Raw genomic sequence first — 20,382 nt, forward strand, 5'->3', positions numbered from 1 at the left:
ATTAAGAGAACTGAATGAAATTTTCAGTTATTATAGATTGAAGCATTCTGAAACAAATATAAAATTATAATCTTACTTGGATGACCTGAAATTAAAGCATATAATTAGTTAATTACCTAATTGTAGCTAATTACAAAATTGACCGTTGTGACGGAAATAGTAAAAAAAAACACCCAGACTGACTTAAAAATTCAAAAATGTGATATTCTCAAGATCAGAACTTTAATATTATTGTATAATATGCTGTAAGTCCGCAACAGATAGGTAAATAAATTACTATTTCTAGCAATAGACCAAGTCTTTATGGAGAAATCAGTTGCTACCTGGTACATTGGCATAGCATAATCAGCAGCATCAACATACTCCTCAGATTGTAGCCAATGAGCAACTCTGTACACCTTATTTTTCCTCAACTTTTTAATTTTGGCATTGTAAACCACAAGTTTTTGCTCTTCAAACCACACATGGCATGCCTTTCTGCCCACTACTTTCCCATTAACAATATCCTGTAGATTCCATTTCTTAAGAAAAGGATATTTTTTTTAAATAGCCTAAGTATCCAAATAACAAACTAATCCCATTCGCACAAGAATTCACAATATAACATGATTTTTAAATCTCAGTCATGAATATATATTCCAGATGGAAGGAATTTAATGCTTAATTCCCATAAATTAATCTAGAAACATCCACCCAAAATATAATCAAATTATTGTTTTTTGCACAATACATGTGACTCAAGCTGTTGTGAATATTTAGTTTAAAAATAATGATCATGGAGAGAGAGAGAATAACACAAAATATAGACAAAATCAGACAGCTTATCTCCAAAAAACCCGGCATTTTAATCATCTTGCTTCTGGAACATAATTGATTGGAACGTTGCATTTGCAGTGAATTTGAACCCCATATCGGCAGGAAAAACACTGCCGGTTTGTATGGGGCCCACAATGTGTGTGCCGAACACGATGCCAAGTTCAACTGATCTCATCTGCCTGTACATGATCCATTATCGTAGAGTCATACAACACATAAATACAAGAACACAAGAGAATAGGAGCAGGCGTAGGCCACTTACCCCCTCAGGCCTACCCTGCCATTCACTGCCACCCCAGTTGAGTTTCCATAGCCCTTAACAAGAGCCAATAGTATTTTATTGTCATATATTCCAATACAGAACAATGAAATTCTTACTGATGGCAGTGTTAATCCTGGCCAAATTGGAGAGGCTAGGACTTTAAAATGGGGTAACAGCTTCAGGGCTGCTGGGAGATTTGGTCAATTTGGAATTGCTCGCTGCAGAGCTGGGACACGCTGGGGAGTGGTGCCAGTGTGTCTAGAGCCTAGATACAAGTTGCAAGAAAAGAATAAGAACATCTGCAGAGCCTGTCAATTAGGTGCAAAATGCATAGAATGGATTGGATGGCTGCAAACTAGACATACACCTTGTAAATAATGTTGCAGAGTTCTACTTTGCCAAGTGTTGATTGGGTGAGGTATTGAGCCTTGTCTGGGTTTCTTGCAGATCAGGGTAAAAGTTGGCTTCCTTGAGAAGTCCTGTTTGAATACAATGTATTAAGCTGCTGTACTATTGGGTAAGGGAAATGTCTGTTAAGTATGGGGTTAATCGATATCTGTAATTGGATTATTAAGAGACCACTCCCATGCGGTTCGGCCCCTCGAGGTCCCGGGACATATAAAAGTTTGCTACCACGAGGTCCAGCACCAATCTTCTGGGAGAGCACTTGGGAATGCGTGACCTTCTGGAGTGTCTCTGTTTGAGCAAGGCCTAGAGGGCTTGATCAGGCAGATTCGAGGATCGAACCCGTGCTGGGATAGGTACAGCAGTTGAACTGTAATTGCGCTTTTGTTAAAATAAAGATTAGTTGTTCAAGTGCTTGATTCAGTGTTTTTACTGAAACTAGACTGGGGGGAAGCTTAGAACAAGCAATTTACAGCAGCACAACAGATATATAATCATAATTCTCTGTTCCTCTTCTGCTCCATCACTGCAAAGTTCCCAATTCCCCTGCACATTCAAGAAATGATCGAATGCGTAGGAAAGAACTGCAGAAGCTGGTTTAAATTGAAGATAGACACAAAATGCTGGAGTAAATCAGCAGATCAGGCAGCATCACTGGAAAGAAGAAATGGGTGACGTTTCGGGTCGAAACCCTTCTTCAGACTGATCTATCTCATTTTGAAATACCTCCAGTGATCAAACCTCTTTAACCGACCGGGGTAGAAAATTCCTGAGAATCTTCATTAGCGAGAGGAAATTCTGATGATGCATCTCTCTGTGGAATCAACTCAACATTTGTCTCTCATGCTCCCTTAATTGTTTCACAAAGATCACCCTCAATCGTCTAAAACGTCAAAGAATGCAGGTCTAATTTAGCCCAGTCCACAGAGACCAAGCATCCAACTAATCTTGTTTTATTTTCCTCACATTTCCTTCAATTCCCACCAGATTATACCACACACATATGCACTAGCAAAAATTAACCTACCAACATGCATTTTTATGGGGACCAAGAGGAAAATACAGCACAATGAAGGAGATCACAGCAGCTGAAAGGAAATCCACATGGTCACAGAGAGAACATGCAAACTCCACACAGATAGTGCCGGAGGACTGGATTGAATCCAGTGGAACTGTGAGGCAGTAGCTCTACTTGCTGCACCTCCTTGCTTGATTGATGTGCAAAACAAGAAACAAAAGCTGAGCAAGCTAAGAATGCATTGACAGTCGAGGGAAATTCAAAAGCCACAAGAATAAGAATATATTGAACAGAAACTGATAGAATAATGATTCCTTCTGTGCAATTGGAAGGGAGACTCCCTGCACAAAATAAGGGGGGGGGAAAAGCGACATTTAAGAAACATTTAGACAGGTGCATGGATAGGACAGGTTTGGAGGGATACGAGCCAAATGCAGGCAGGTGGGTCGGCGTGGGCAAGTTGGGCCAAAGGGCCTGTTTCAATGCTGCATGGCTATGACTCAACCTTTGCTTCCTGATTGCAGTCAGAAATCATTTTTTTTATTCCCTTGGGGAAATTGATTAAATGGAAATGATTGAATTCAGAATATCCATGAGATGCTGCCCAAAGTGTTAGATATGATTAAAGACCACAAATTATTTTGAGGAGTCTTTACCTTCAGATTCCCCTTGGTCCGGTCCTCCAGGGGGCCCATTTCTTGTTGCTGAATGGCTCACCAAAGGGAAGGCAATCGAGTCAGCTGAACATAGTGCCATTCGCAATTTCTTCTTTGCATCCCTAATTGGAGGAACAAAATGCCATTTTTATATTCCTGGCAATTAAGCAAAATAGAAACAGGGCAATTCTTAACACTCTGAGGTACCTTCCAGTTTTAGCTGGTTGGTCAATCCCATTAAACATGCTAATAACATTTGGCTATGGACAAATTTAAACCATTTTGTCCAAAAGTGGGCAAAATGTACAGGACAATAAACTGAAAAGCAACAAAGCAAAGTGGAGAAGTAGAAACAGGGAATTGCAGATGTTGGGTTTATAATTTTTTTAAAAAGGACACAAAGTGCTGGAATAACTCAACGGGTCAGGCAGCATCTCCAGATAACAGGGTCCCGACCTGAAACGTCACCCATCCATGTTTGCCAGAGATGCTGCCTGACCCTGGAATTGCAGATGCTGCTGAGTTATTCCAGCACTTTGTGCCCTCCGAAGCAAAGTGGAACAGCTTCCTCCATCAAATTCCACATTCTACCAAAAGGCAGGAGACAAGGAGTAAGCAAAGATGAAAGAGGCGGCAAAGGGTAGCTTGATTTTTTTTCTACACAGGAAGGGATAATAAAGGATGGAGTCTGTAATGGCAAATTTCTGACATTTCCAGTGTCCTCTTTTCCAGCTACTTACATAGGTACGGAGGAGTGATCTTACGCAGACCTAATAGAACATGTTCCAGTCGTCATTTCCACATTGGTTGTTTATTGAAGTAGTTGTACAAACAAAGAGATGAACGTACCAGGTTTTCCTTATTCTGCATGCAAGTTGTAGCTGGCTGCTCTGTCTCTGTTCTGGTAAGAACTGTGTGCTCTCCCTCCCAGTGCCCGCCACTTCCTGTCCGCTATGCCCTTATATACACACCATCCTGTGCATCTAATGACCGCCCCCAAGTGTCCAAAATAATACGGCATGATATATCTAGACAAAATTACGTAATATGCCAACAGTAGCTAGCCTAAACATAAATGGCTCCTACAGAGCCAGTCTGAAGACAACAAAACAGACTTATTATCCTACTATGCCTTAGCTCCTGTGACAGACTGAAAAGGATGCTACCTGAAGGAGAATGTGGAGTCTTGAGTCTGGGCCGACTGGCTGGCGGAGTCTGGCAGATCATCCGCTGAAAGGTTCTGAAGAGTTTCATCACGTGGCGAATCGTGCATACTCTCATCTCCGATGACCTCTGGAAAAAAGCAAACAGCTTGCATTGTGACGGAGAGTCACTTTCAGGAAAGAGCGATGGAGCAAAGAAGCCCTGAATTTAACCAACCAATAGGAGCTTGGATGCTCAACCAACAATCTCAATATCATGTGCGTTGATTAGCAGGAACGGTGCAAAACAGTGTTTGGCTTGTGCACTGGTGCTCCATATAATGATGCAAAGTCAAAGTCAAATTTATTCATCGCATGCACCAACCAAGGTACAGTGAAATTAATTTGCCATGCAGCGACACAGTTGTAAAACAGAACACATAATACACAATAACATCTAACACAAACATCCACCACAGCATTCTTCACTGTGGTGAAAGGCATCAAAGTTCAGTCAGTCCTCCTCCCTTGTTCATCCGTGGTCGGGGCCATGAACCCTCCCTAGTCGCCGCTACGGACGACCGGATGTACAGGCCCTCTCATCGGGATGATTGAAACGCCAACGTCGGGATGGTCGAACACACTCCACTTTCCAACCGGAGACTGCGGCTTCCGGATGCTATAGGCCGCAGGCCAGTGGTCGGAGCTCTTCTCCGGCGATCCCCAGCAAGGGATCCCAGACTCCGGAGGGTAAGTCCACGCGTCGCCCGCGGCTTGAAGCTCTGCAGACCACTGCCCCATGATGTGAAAGTCACCAGGACAGCAATTGGGGCACTGCTCTCTGGCATGGGTTCGCCCCCGCTCCGCGATGGAAAACTCCACGCTGCTGAAGCTCTGGGTCCGACTCTGGGAAAGGCCGTTCCAATCCAAGCTGTTAGGCCACAAGAGGGGAGGCGGAGAAGCAACATCGAAAATGTCGCCTCTCCATCGAGCAAGTTACGGGTTTCCCCCCCTTCACCCCCAACATAAGACACACCGAGAGGCACTAAAACAAACACTCGGACATAACTAAAAAAAACAAAAAAAGCTGAAATAACGAACACACTGCTGGCAGGGCAGCCGACTCACAGCACCCCCAGAGGCCAATGGATAGAGAGTGAACAGCCAGCACAAAGGTAAAACAAACACCAAACCATGAACAATGAAAGGTTTAAGAAAGAACTGCAGATGCTGGAAAAATGGAAGATAGACAGAAATACTGGAGAAACTCAGCGGGTGAGGCAGCAACTATGGAGCGAAGGAATAGGTGACGTTTTGGGTCGAGACCCTTCTTTAACCAGAAATGTCACCTATTCCTTCGATCCATAGATGCTGCCTCACCCGCTGAGTTTCTCCAGCATTTTTGTCTACCTATGAACAATGAAAGGATTGCTTTTAAATCACATCAAACTCCTTTAGTTCCCTTCCCTACATCCTGTTGAAAACATGCATATTCCTGATGTGTTACAACATCATGGTTCAGTTTTGATAGTGAATGCTGCAATGTTAGGAATTATGAGGATTCCACAATCTATTAGGAGGAATTCACTGTCAAGTTTGATCCCACACGTACCCGCTTTGGGCAGTTGTATCCAGCATTATCAATGAAAGTTATCATTTTTCCCAACCTTGTGGCAGCATCATTAACACCGATTCCTGCTGCTCTCCGTATCTCCTCTTCTCAGTCTTTTGTCCAAAGTGCTGGAGTAACTCAGCGGGTCAGACAGCATCTCTGGAGATAAAGGATCCTTTGTCTCCTGAGATGCTGCCTGACCCACTGAGTTACTCCAACACTGTGTCTATCTCTGCAGTTTAACTTCTAGCTTTAGCTTGATATTAATTAGTTACAGCTCAATGCCTGCTGATGCTTTGGAGGCTCTTGCATAACTGTGAGTCTAACCACAAAGTGATTCTTCAACCGATTATTTTGTCTGGTACACACTGATAGCTCAGTGGCCTGACTATTATATAAACCCCACATTAATGATGACATTACATCTCCTGCTCATACAAGATCATATGCCATTACTTCAGTAACAAATGTGACTGACACGGTGGCACAGCGGTAGAGTTGCTAACTTAGAACGCCAGAGACCTGGGTTCGATCCTGACTAAGGGTGCTTGTCTGTACATTCTCCCCGTGACCTGCGTGGGTTTTCTCTGGGATCTCCAATTTCCTCCCACACTCCAAAGATGTATAGGTTTGTAGTTTAATTGGCATGGTATATTTGTAAATTGTTTCCAGTGTGTTTTGGACGGTGTTAGTGTACAGGGATTGCTGGTCGGCGCGGACACGGTGGGTCGACGGGCCTGTTTCCGCGCTGTATCTCTAAACTAAAATAAAACTAAGATACGATCAAATACCATTTCTAAACCGGAGTGAACATTAAGATGACTTACCTGTAACCTCATCATTTGCAACTGCTTCACTGGGACTGGATCGTTTAATAGCACTTCTGTATTTATCCAGAATATCCTCAGCAGCCTGGGCTTGTGCATTCAACCTGGGAATTGGCTCATCTGGCAACACACAGAATCAGTGTGAACAAACAATTCTAGCTACTCTTTAAAAAAAAATGTAGAGAAGACTTTTTTAATTCTTAATCTGCATTTACATGTTTATTATTTCTTCTTAAATAGTCTTAACCTTTATGGGCATGTCTTTATTTTTCTTTTTATAAAAGAATCAATGTAAAGTTATGACGACATCATGCTGAAAATAATTATAATGACAAAAATGAACATTTTTAATACTATTAATGGTTGCTTTAAAACAGTTTAAATATGGAAATACGAATTAAAATACAAAATTAAAACAATTCAAAATCAGCATCTTATGATTCTGCAGAATAATTGGTACAAATCGTCATTAGTTAGATATTGGTAATGCCTGCACCAAAAGACAATTACAGAAAGGCTGAAAATGGTTGCCATTTGACACTGAGCTATTTATGGATTAGATCCAGATTGTTAGATTTAATGCATTAATTCTTGAGATCGTTCACACTTTAAAAAAAACAACATATCAAATGATCACCTGTGACTTTGCTCACAGGTAATCCCAGGGTAAAGCGAGAAAACGCAATGGTGCATGCACAGAAACGGAGAAAGCATGCTTACTATACATGCACAAATGTAGGCAGCAAAAACATTACACACAGAAAACAGAGTAACTAACTCAAGGCATAGCTCAAACACCAAAAGCACTAGGAACAGAGCAGAAAGCAAGCATCGTGAAAGAGGTTAACCCTAAGCAAGATGGAAAGGTGCAGATACTACTAAATGAAATGGGTAAAATTTGTGATTAGCTTCGTTCCAGAAATGAAGTTATTGATAGAATTCTGGGGAATCAATAAACTCATTAAAGACCACAAATTATTTCTACCCCCATGGATTTCTCTGACTATTTATGCACAAACGTGAGGTGTTTCTTAGTGAATATATATTGTTTTTTTAAGAACAGTATTTAAATATATGCCATACTGGATAAAAATACGCTTGTTACGCAGCTTTATAAATATCACATTTATCCATCACTTACAATGTCTTTAATGGATAGTATTAAAATGTTTTCCTAACCACATATAGGATTGTTGTCTGATTTTCCACTCAATATATATATATATATATAGATATAGATATATATATATATATATATATATATTTTTTTTTTTTTTTAAATACATTGTCCCCATATAGTTGTCCAAGATGGTAGTTGATGATCTTTCAAAACTGCTCAAGGAAGCAGATATAACTGAATACTTAAAAGGACACAAATGTGCTGGAGTTACTCAGCAGTCAGTATCTCTGGAGAACATGGATAGGTTACATTTCATTTCAGACTATAACTTAATACTGCCTAGGTGATTTCAAACAGCAGAGTGTTAAATGCCAATGTGGAAATTGAGTCACATATAAGCAAATTGGGGACGAATGGCAGTTTTATTTTTGAAAAACGCACTTGAATAAGTTTTATAAACTCAGTTCGCAAAGTAATTTTTACTGATTCTACCCTTTGCTTCCTGGTATTTAAAAATCTCTAATTAATTTTCTAAATAATCAGCGCACAAATTAACAACAATTAGCAATAATTCCATAAGATGAATGCACCACAATTTGAAATCTGCGCACATTACTTCAGAATTTTTGAGTCGGGGAAATAGCACATCTATCTGACTAACTTTTAATCATCAGCATCTTTAAAGTTTTGCTTGTTAGCACCCAAGAAGCACTTTGGGACAATTGCATGTCAAATATGTGATATGAAAAAGGCATGTTTATTGCTGAATGGGTAGAGTTGCTGCCTTGCAGCACCGGAGACCCGGGTTCGATCCTGACTACGGGTGCTGGCTGTCTAGAGTTTGTACGTTCTCCCCGTGACCACGTAGGTTTTCTCCGAGATCTTCGGTTTCCTCCCACACTCCAAAGACGTACAGGTTTGTAGGATAATTGGCTTGGTATTCATAGGATAGTGTTAATGTGTGGGGATCGCTGGTTGGTGCGGTCTCGGTGGGCCGAAGGGCCTGTTTCCACCCTTTATCTCTAAACTAAACTCAAGCAAGAATAATAAAGTCATTCGCCCAAAGTCCCTCAAAGACCCTAAAATATTCACTTCTGTCTAATAATTCCTAGACTAGAAAATTAAATTCAACTAATTTAATATCTTTAAGCTAAAATAAATGTATACATTGAAAGAGTATTTTTCCCGGTGAAGTTGCACTAACATGGTCATCCACATTCGTTCAACATTTATAGAATGAGATTTCAGTACACTGATAGTATGATTTTATAAAAGACTAATTACATTTTAGTACTCATAAAACAACTTCTGTTTATTCTTCTGTCAACGATCTTGGGAGCCACAATTAAATTAATCAGCAACCAGCATCCCATTTTAACCACAATCTACATTTCTACATGCTCCAAAAGCATTTTCGGTGATGAAGGGAGGAAATCATAAAGTTGAGTTATGTCGTCTTAAATTTTCTATGACCTACTTTCACCGATTCCTTTTTACAGACTTGTAAGTCTCTGATCATTTTACACTACCTCAATTATATGGTTGATCATCCACAAAGATTTTGTGATAATGTGACACCATCGGTAGCAGTAACAGGGGAAATCATGTTACGAAGGGGAAATCATGCTTGACTAATCTTCTAGAATTTTTTGAGGATGTAACTAGGAAATTGGACAAGGGAGAGCCAGTGGATGTAGAGTACCTGGACTTTCAGAAAACCTTTGATAAGGTCCCACATAGGAGATTAGTGGGCAAAATTAGAGCACATTAGTGCGAATGGTATGTTAGCTTTCATTGCAAAAGGATTTGAGTATAGGAGCAGGGAGGTTCTACTGCAGTTGTACAGGGTCTTGGTGAGACCACACCTGGAGTATTGCGTGCAGTTTTGGTCTCCAAATCTGAGGAAGGACATTATTGCCATAGAGGGAGTGCAGAGAAGGTTCACCAGACTGATTCCTGGGATGTCAGGACTGTCTTATGAAGAAAGACTGGATAGACTTGGTTTATACTCTCTAGAATTTAGGAGATTTAGAGGGGATCTTATAGAAACTTTCAAAATTCTTAAGGGGTTGGACAGGCTAGATGCAGGAAGATTGTTCCCGATGTGGCCAAGGGGATCAGAGGGTATGGAGAGAAGGCAGGTACGGGATACTGAGTTGGATGATCAGCCATGATCATATTAAATGGCGGTGCAGGCTCGAAGGGCCGAATGGCCTACTCCTGCACCTAATTTCTATGTTTCTATGATGTTAGGGAAGTCCAGGACAAGGGGTCACAGCTTAAGGATAAGGGGAAAATCCTTTAAAACCGAGATGAGAAGAACTTTTTTCACACAGAGAGTGGTGAATCTCTGGAAATCTCTGCCACAGAGGGTAGTTGAGGCCAGTTCATTGGCTATATTTAAGAGGGAGTTAGATGTGGCCCTTGTGGCTAAGGGGATCAGGGGGTATGGAGAGAAGGCAGGTACGGGATACTGAGTTGGATGATCAGCCATGATCATATTGAATGGCGGTGCAGGCTCGAAGGGCCGAATGGCCTACTCCTGCACCTAATTTCTATGTTTCTATGTTTTCTACATGGTATTGGGGGTAGGGTACTGACACGGATTTAAAAAAAATGGTTGCCAGACAGGAAACAAAGAGTAGGGATTAACAGGTCCCTTTCAGAATGGCAGGCAGTGACTAGTGGGTTATCGCAAGGCTCACTGCTGGGACCGCAGCTATTTACAATATACATGAATGATTCAGATGACGGGATTAAAAGTAACATTAACAAATTTGCAGATAACACAAAGCTGGGTGGCAGTGTGAACTGTAAGAGGATACTATGAGGATGCAGGGTGACTTGGACAGGTTGGATGAGTGAGCAGATGCATGCCAAATGCCGTTTAATGTGGATAAATGTGAGGTTATCCACTTTAGTGGCAAGAACAAGAAGGCAGATTATTATCTGAATGGTGCCAAGTTGGGAAAAGAGGAAGTACAAAGAGATCTGGGGGGTCCTTGTTCATCACTCACTGAAAGTAAGCATGCAGGTACATCAGGCAGTGAAGAAAGTTGGCCTTCATAACAGGAAGTGTTGAGTATAGGAGCAAAGAGGTCCTTCTGCAGATGTACAGGGTCCTGGTGAGACCACACCTGGAGTATTGTGTGTATTTTTGGTCTCCAAACTTGAGGAAGAGCATTCTTGCTATTGAGGGAGTGCAGCGTAGGTTCACGAGGTTAATTCCCGGGATGGCTGGACTGTCATACGTTGAAAGAATGGAGCGACTGAGCTTGTACACTCTGGAATTTAGAAGGATAAGAAGGGATCTTATTGAAACATATAAGATTATTAAGGGATTGGACACGCTAACATGTTCCCCGTGTTGTGGGAGTCCAGAACCAGGAGCCACAGTTCAAGAATAAGGGGTAGGCCATTTAGAACGGAGATGAGGAAAAACGTTTTCACCCAGAGAGTTGTGAATCTGTGGAATTCTCTGCCTCAGAAGGCAGTGGAGGCCGATTCTCTGGATGCTTTCAAGAGAGAGTTAGTTAGAGCTCTCAAAGATAGCAGAGTCAAGGGGTATGGGGAGAAGGCAGGAAAGAGGTACTGATTGTAGATGATCACAGTGAATGGCGGTGCTGGCTCAAAGGGCCGAATGGCCTGCTCATGCACCTATTGTCTATCAGGAGCCCAACTAACAACATCTTCACTTCACTATTCACCTCTGTTGTTCCAGCTTTTTGGCAAGATCAGTAGGCAGCAGAACAGCTGGCTTGGGGGTTCTACGTTTCCCCATGAAACAGGCAGCAAGGGTGCATGTGAACGGAACATCAGCTAGTACAGAATAATCTTACTTCACGTGGTCAGTGAAGCACCACAGCTCAACCTGAAGGCTCCAGAGATAGTTTATAGTCCCACAGCACAGGTCCTCAGGGTTGTTGCTGCCAGGACGAGGCACAGGGCAACTGTCGGTGATGAGGGGCAATTACTGTTGGCAGTTTCACTGTGGTCCAACAGCTGGAATACCACACGGATGCCTGCAGGAGCTGCAAGCTGACAAATCACTGAATCCCCATTCACTCTAATGATTCACAATTATCCACCCACAGGATCATCTATGAAGGTTGACTGAGGTCCCACAAAGTTACGTTTCTGTATGTAGTTGAAATGTAGATCAAAATCAATTACTTTCCCCATTGTATCTTTTTTATTTTCTGCATTTCCTTTGTGATTCCCTTTTTGTAATGCTTCCATCTTAGCTGCCAAAACATTTTACTCATATCACCTTTCCGCCAACCACATTAAAAAGATCCTGTCGCCAGAGATAGACACAAAATGCTGGAGTAACTCAGTGGGACAGGCAGCATCTCTGGATGGAAGGAATATGTGACATTTCAGGTCGAGACTCTTCTTCAGACTGAAGGGTCTCGACCTGAAGCGTCACCCATTCCTTTTATCCAGAGATGCTGCCTGTCCCGCTGAGTTACTCAGGCATTTTGTGTCTATCTTGGTGTATACCAGCATTTGCCATCCTGTCACCGGACATCTGTTGAACAGAAGATGCATAAATAACAACCTCCAAGTCTGCCTTGCTCATCGCAGTGTAAATCAAGGATCTCCAGTGTTCTTTGCAAACCAACCAACATTACATTGGTGTACACTGATGGCCATAACAGGTCACTTACTCACTCTTGTGTAAATGAGCTGGAGAATTAAATTATTACATTTAAGCAGCCCAAACATTCTACTGTCTATTGACCCCAAACCATCTTGTGAAACAGTGACTTTCTTACATACATTTGAAACTTGCTCAGTATTTGAACATGTGGATACGAGTAAAATGCCTTTGTGAAATCAAGGTACACAACATTAAACTTCGTACCATCACCCAGTAAAGGCAAACACCTCAAAGAAAGTTAAGTAATCATAAAGAACAATCTGAAACCACGTCGTCAAGCTGACTCCCCTTTCTTCTGTACTTTTAACTTATTTCTTCACAACTTAGGTAATAAGATGCAAACCTGAAGATGGATCCCGACCTAAGGATTATCTGTTCATTTCCCCTCACAGATGCTGCCTGTCTTGCCGAGTTCCTCCAACAGTTTGTTTTTTTACTCAGATCTCTAATTTGTCCGTTTATCATAAGGACAAATGCTAACAATACGAATAATAGTTATTCCGGTGCAGGACTCTAGGCCAGTGAGCTCTGGAGAATTTTGATGAAGGAATCTGCCAGTGAACTTCTTCAGAACCATAGGAGCGGGCTGATGCCTCACCTCACTTAAGCTGCCATCTTCAATGTATCCTGTCATAAGCATTACCATTCATGGGCTACTTTTCACCATTGAGCATTTCTTATTTTACTTGCAGCTACTGATAGAAACTTAATAGCTTCCTTACTTTTCTAAGCTTGGTGATTGCGATTGCCGTTTTTTAGTAACCCATTTCAGTCGGTCATAATGTACGTGCTGAAAACTGCAAACGCCGTTTCCTTTACCGAGGAAAAGCTTTGCCAGGGGCGGTGGTGGAGACATATACGATAGTGGAGTTCAAGAGGCTTTCAGATTGGCGTGTGGATATGCAGGGAATGAAGGGATGAAAAGATTAGTTTATCTAGGCATCATGTTCGGCACAGATATTGTGGGCCGAAGGGCCTGTTCGTGTACTGTTCTATGCTCTTTATACTAAAGAGCCTGTTCTATGCTCTTTATACTGAAAATAAACAGGAGTGCAGCTGCTCATAACTATGATATTCATCCCTGATATGAATAGGGGATATGGTACCAGAAGTGAACCAATGCAATAGTACTCCATACAGACATCAAATCTGCAGGTTATATCTCATAGAGGAAAGCAAAAACAAAATTCATCCTCACTATTGAAAGAAAAATATCATACATTTTACTATAATTTTAAATGTGGCTATGTTTCCAATAAATGTCACCAGAATCAAAATCTCAACCTTGCCTCTTCACTTTTAAATGTATAATACCATGCCATTAGTTTATTTTTGTCATTAAAACTGCAAAGGATATCCCTCTTATTTAAAAATAAATGTCTTTTGACTATCTACTTACAAAATGGTATAACTACATTAATTCTCCATGTAACCCCTGCTACTTAAAATTGAAGACCAATTATTTACAGTCACCAGTTCAGACTTTTCAATAAAAGGTTGTAGGGCTGAACATTTTTAAAGTTCCACCTTCATTAAGAAAAGGACAGGTAGGGCAAACATGGGACCCATGGAGAGTGCAACTGGGAAATTAATTTCAGGAATAAAGGAACGAGCAAATAATTTACACAACTACATTACATCATGGTGAAGGATGGAATTTTAAGGCCTCCACAAAGGCCTGTTGAGTTCCTTCAGCAGTTTTATACTCGATTTAATCCCAGGTTCAGGCCTCTTGGAATTTTAGGGAGTCACCAGGCATCAAAATCTGGTCCAATTTATTTTCAAGATGTATCAGTTTTATTATATGAGAACTATCCATACCAACAGTGTTCTTCTCCATCCTTCCCTACTTCTCTTCGATTACTTTTCAGGAGATGTATGGTCTTGGGGTACCTGGTAATTGTTAACAAGCATACAGCCAGAGCAACCATGGCAGGACAGAATGGTGGATCTCGTGGGAAGCCAAGGACAGCAAGTGCTTCTTGGCTGGTTGGAGTCAATCACCAGGCTACTTGTGGACAATGGATTACATGTTGTCCACCATGGCAGACTGAGAATTTGGAAAGACATTTGCGAGGTCAGAATCTAACAACGGGGATCTCTGCACAAAGTTGTAAATTTCAACCAGGGCACCAATTACATGGAAACACATCCAACTTGCACACCACCCCAACTTCCTCGTTTCTCCATCACTGCAGATATGCAACTGGCAATGTTTGATCCAACAACCTGTAAATGACATAATCAACTGGACTGCAACAGGTCAAGGCATCAGTTACAACCCTACTGAGCTCAACTAGGGATTGGCAATAAATGACACCCTTGCCAATAACATCAACCAGAAGAATGAAATGTGTGGAAAACAACATCTATATAATTAAAAGTCTCATTTTGACCACTTCCTGTCTGCACTGTATATTGATTTTAGAAAAAACGCTACCCTGTATTGTTGTGATTTTTGGCCATCTTACTCACAGTCCTCCTCCGCCGAGCCAGCCCCGAGGATTGTTCCCATCGATGAAAAGTAAAAAAGTTATGACTGTTTAAAAAACCTTGAGATCTGCTGATTGGTCCTCTCGCTTGTCAATCACCGCGTAGAAGATAACTCCCCTTCTGGGGGGCGGCAGGACTATAAAACCCCGGATGCCTGATCGCGAGGGAGAGGCCACGACTGTCATTCTACGCTGTGAACTGTGAGTCTGCAATGTACTTGCAATAATGATTTGTTAGCCCTTAATGACAATGTCATGAGTTGTTTGGCCTGCTGCCCTGCCTCTGCTTCAAAGTGCAATGCTTTATTAGGTTCGACGGTGTTTGGAAGGAATAAATGTTTTATTAGGTTGTGACATCCGCTTAGTGCAGAGGTCGCGCTGATTGCCGAAGTGCCGTTGACTGCGGAAACCACACAGTGGAGAGGCCGTGCTCGGCCGTGTGAGTAGATTCAAGAAAGTTTACTGTCATTTATATGGTGTGTGTGTGTGTGTGTGTGTGTGTGTGTGTGTGTGTGTGTGTGTGTGTGTGTGTGTGTGTGTGTGTGTGTGTGTGTGTGTGTGTGTGTGTGTGTGTGTGTGTGTGTGTGTGTGTGTGTGTGTGTGTGTGTGTGTGTGTGTGTGTGTGTGTGTGTGTGTGTTGGAATTGGTGGCGAGGTGGAATATTGCGTTGGGGGACCAGCCCTCCCATGTGAAGCTGGGACCCAATGGGTCCCACTTAGTCTAGTACAATATAAAAGCACACTGAAACAGTAAAACTTCGGCATAAATTCTATTTAAGGAATTACTCCATTTTTGGTGAGGACATGGTACAAAAAGATTGTGTAGCCAATTGATCCTCAATAAGATGATTTACGTTATCTGTTAGCCAATTACATTTAGATAATTTTGATTTCAGAAGAATACAAATTATAAACTGGAGTGCATCTTTAACCATAACCATGAGTTTGTCATAATTTATGTACTTGTATTTCTTTCCTCTTATGAAAATATTATTTGATTCCACTGACATTTTTTAATGGAGGCTTAAACCAATATTGTCAGACATGTTTACTCCAGGAATGGTCTTTGGAGAACATTCAAGACCACAGCCAAAAGCCAATGTGAGCTCCGCTGCTTCCCAGGTTTATGGACACCAAAACAACATGCAGTATTCCCTGCATCATCAAAGGAAGATTAGAAAACCTAGGGATTGGACATTAGCACTAAACCATACAAACTAATACGCATATTTCAACAAGGGAATCAATAAGGAATCTTGCCAGTGGACTTATTTCTAAGACTTTTATTCTGACCGATTTCCTGAATCAATTGGTTAATTGATTAAACCTCCCAGTACATATACCTGTACAATTATTTAATTCTCCAATACATCAAGGATGACACATCATTAAACACAATGGATAGGAATTAGATCATCATTTAATTATTCAACCTTAAGTTCTTCTCCAATGAGTGGGATTACACCTTGATAACAAGGATTCCCATGTCAGATTCCAATTGATCAACCACAGCTCTGTCTTCAACCACAACCCCATCCAAACTCCTGGACCTTGGAGTCAACGCCCTCCTCTGTCACTGGATCCTGGATTTTCTGACCCACAGGCCACGATTAGTAAGGAGAGGTGACAACTTCTCCTCCACAATAATTATCAACATCAATGCCCCACATGGATGTGTTCTTTGTCCCCTACTATATTCCCTATACACTCACAACTGTGCAGCCAAATTCGGCTTAAATATCATCTACAAGTTTGCAGATGACATTACTGCGGTGGGCTGGATCACAAGCGATGACAAGACAGAGTACAGGAAGGAAATAGAGAACGGAATAATAGTGTCAGGTCAACCACCTCTCCCTCAATGTCAGCAAGACGAAGGAGCCAGTTATCAAGGAAGCCTGGTGGAGCACATGTCCCAATCAGCATCAACGTTGAAGTGGAAATAGTTGAAAGCTTCAGGTTACTTAGCATAAATATTAATCGATAATCTGTCAAGGAACAACTGCCAAGAAGGCACACCCACACATTTACTTCCTTAGGAGACTGATTTGGGAACAGCTCTGTCCAAGACTAGAAATAAATTGCAGAGAGTTATGGATGTAGCCCAGTCTATCACATAGACCAGACTCCCACCATAACTCCATCTACACTTCACTCTGCCTGAGGAAAGCAGCCAACATAATCGAAGACATTACCCACCCCGGTCATTCCTTTTTCTCCCTGTTCCTGGTGGGCAGAAGATAAAGAAGCTTGAAAGCGCGCACCACCAGATTCAGAAACTGTTTATTCCCCACTTATCGGGCCTCTGAACAGTCCTTCCATAAGTCCAATTTTCCTCCACCACATAGTGGACATTGTACTTTTGCTGATGAAATTGGTGCACTAAAATGCTGAGAACTATATTCTGCACTCCGTATCTTTCCCTTGTGCTTGTGTTTGGCTTGATGTATAGTATTCGATTGGGTAGCTTGCTAAACAAAGTTTTTCACTGTACCTCAGTATACATGACAATAATGAACTTAAACCATTCAAATGTGAGGGAGACTTTTTCACGTGAAAATTTTGGGTTAGGGTTAATGAAAATGTACTATAAAGATTATTAGATATTTTGATGACTGATGATTTTAACCTCTCTCAGTTGAACAATTTGAGTATGAATCAGATACCTGCTTTCGAGTCGGCTTTAGTTTGTCTTAATTTCATCTGGATCTCAAATGTTCCCATTTTTCATTACAAAAAGGAGAGGAATCCTATTATTCATTTAGTTACTCTTTTAAACTTTAGAAAACATTTAATATCAAGTTTAAATTGTTAAAAAAGACATGAGATGCACTAGTAACACACAGAGGATGAGCAAAGCAACAAATTGATTATTGCACCGTGAAGCTTCACCTAAAAATAAATTAATTGATAGTGCAGCAGAGGCCTGGAAAAGGTGAGGAGAGTGCCAAAGAGTGAAGAAAAGCAGGTTTAGGAAAAGCACTAAGAATCACTGAAAGAGCAAAGACACAGGCAAGACATCTACAACTTGTCTTGTAATTGGATCCTTGGGTACACTGCCTAATGATCAACTGCACAGTTGTGATCATTGTGGTGATCCTATTAGAATTAACCTTCCAAGCTACAGGTATATGTTAGCATTAGGTTTAGTAACTACTACAGTGCAAAGGCACTTTGGAATCATAGATACAGGCGACATAATTGTATTACATTGTTAATGTGATTGCCATGCATTTGAATATTTATTCCTAAAATAAATCATAATGCTCTGATAATTTGGATTTTCAAGCTATTCCTATTTCATGCAGGTGTTATTCATTTTTGTCGTCCTCATTCACCATTCTTTATGTAAGGTAGGATCAGCCAACCTTGCATGGCCTGAAACCTGTCCTGTGCACCATCTTCTCTGTCTTTTTCTTGTTTATCTTTCTTCCTGAAGGAAATGGGAGCTAAAGAGAAAATATACCACATTACAAAAACAAAGCAACTTCTTCACACACAGGATGAAGAAATTCATGGCTTTAACCAAAACCTTGTGGAGGTGTGCCCGACAGCAATGAAGGTTTTAATATTGGATAACATCTCTCCACACTGCTATACCAGTTACACTGAAAATATTCAGCTGCAACACTACCTACAACTAGTTGTCGATAAATCAACGGGATACAGATGTCACTGCAGTTATGTTAGTAAAATCTATTTCTCGTTCAATGGAGGTCAGCAAAATTAAAACATAAATCAATAAGTTTTTGATGGCAAATATTTGTAACCAGCACCAAGGATAACTATTGGTTTTAAGTAAGCAAGGCTGCAAGACATACTAAATATGGAACTTTTTTTTTTAAATTCAACCCCAAGAGTAGTGTGGGAGTAGGGAAGTAACTGAATTTTGGGAAGAGACAAGTAAATTGACAAGAAATAAAATCAATTCAACAATTCTTGAGAAATTCATAGACTTCTAACATGCTAAAGTAGTTGACAAGCAGTAAAACAAGAAGTGCAAACAAGCAGCCTTTTCATTTTCACAGGTAAGAGTGAATCAAATCAAAATGCACTGAGCTGCCACAGGCAAATGCACAAGAAAGTTACAGAAATAGTTAAGCTAGGAAAAGATCACTTTATTTCAAGGTACTGATGAATTCTAATGCAAAAAATCTCTAATCCAATTAGCTTACAAAACCACTTGATCAATTATTTTATGTTGCACGACAGTCATAATCCCTAGACTGACCTTTCGGAATAGCAGATACAAATCGCTTCTTCCACCAGGATTTGCTACGATCCGATTTCTCATCATCGCTGTCTTTTCTATCCTCTCCCTGTGCAAAAGGGATGTTGAGTTATTTGGAATGCAAAATGATTGAACCATACAAGATAAAGCATTGCGCGTTATTAATTTCACATTGCTACACTCAAGTTTTGTTTTGTTCAGAGATGCAGCATGAAAACAGGCCCCTTCGGCCCATCGAGTCCACACCGACCATCAATTACCCGTTCGCACACTAGTACTATATGTGCCCTACATACTAGGGGTAATTTACAGAGGCCAATTAACCTACAAACCTGCACGTTTTTAGGATCCAGAGAGAACGTGCAAACTCCACGTAGACTATATACTAAGTCAGGATTGAACCCGAGTCTCTTGTGCTGTGAAGCAGTAGTTCTACACTGTATGCTGCAAATTAGAGGTCCCAGTTAACTTGCTTATCTTCTGTATTGTAGTAAGCTTCGCTTCCGATTTCCACATCCTTCCCATGGGGAAACAAATGGTGCACAAATACGAAATTAATATCAAAGTTTAGTGCAAAGTCTGTTTTATTCCACAAACGTATGGAAACTAGGGATTATAACGCCACATCTGGGTGTTTATTGTTTTAACATGCCAAAAGCATTTTAAAATTGGTTATTTGTCCACCAAGAAAGATTTGCATCCATATTATTCGGTATGTCGAGGAATACTCTAATGAACTTCTAGTGTGTACGATAGAGAGGATACTGACTGATTGCATCACAGCCTAATTCAGTAACTCAAACACCCAGGAATATAGACAAGGTTGACACACCCTGTCCACCATAAGTGCTGACCTCCCCACCATTAAAAGGATCTATAGGCCTCAAAAAGGCAGCCATAATCATCAAAGACCACACCATCCTGGCCATGCTCTGATTTCACTCCTACCATTAGTAAGAGAGTACAGGAGCCTGAAAACCATGACCACCAAGTTCAAGAGTGGCTTCTTCCCAACAACCATCTGCTTCTTGAACACTGCACAACATTAACCTCAACAACTATGAACCTTTATGGACTGTGGTTGCACAAAGGACTTCGGGGTGTTTTTGCACTGGAATCACAGTTATTAATTCCTTAAA

General features: G+C 41.0%; 1 protein-coding gene across 12 annotated transcripts in view; it reads right to left on the reverse strand.

The window, feature by feature from the left end:
* Positions 1 to 20,382, reverse strand: part of gapvd1 (GTPase activating protein and VPS9 domains 1) — a 111,468-nt gene that overhangs the window by 13,808 nt on the left and 77,278 nt on the right. For 7 of the 12 annotated variants that reach the window (XM_055659826.1, XM_055659824.1, XM_055659823.1 and 4 more), the window contains 5 exons: positions 19,244 to 19,331; positions 18,351 to 18,461; positions 6,739 to 6,858; positions 4,324 to 4,450; positions 3,158 to 3,279 (listed from right to left, as the gene is read on the reverse strand). In XM_055659826.1, coding sequence (XP_055515801.1) covers positions 3,158 to 3,279; positions 4,324 to 4,450; positions 6,739 to 6,858; positions 18,351 to 18,461; positions 19,244 to 19,331 — 568 coding nt within the window. The remainder of the gene's footprint in view (positions 1 to 3,157; positions 3,280 to 4,323; positions 4,451 to 6,738; positions 6,859 to 18,350; positions 18,462 to 19,243; positions 19,332 to 20,382) is intronic. The other 5 variants (XM_055659829.1, XM_055659828.1, XM_055659822.1 and 2 more) reach the window with 2 other exon arrangements.

The sequence above is a fragment of the Leucoraja erinacea genome, chromosome 31 (assembly GCF_028641065.1).
Source record: "Leucoraja erinacea ecotype New England chromosome 31, Leri_hhj_1, whole genome shotgun sequence".
Taxonomy (NCBI): Eukaryota; Metazoa; Chordata; class Chondrichthyes; order Rajiformes; family Rajidae; genus Leucoraja; species Leucoraja erinaceus.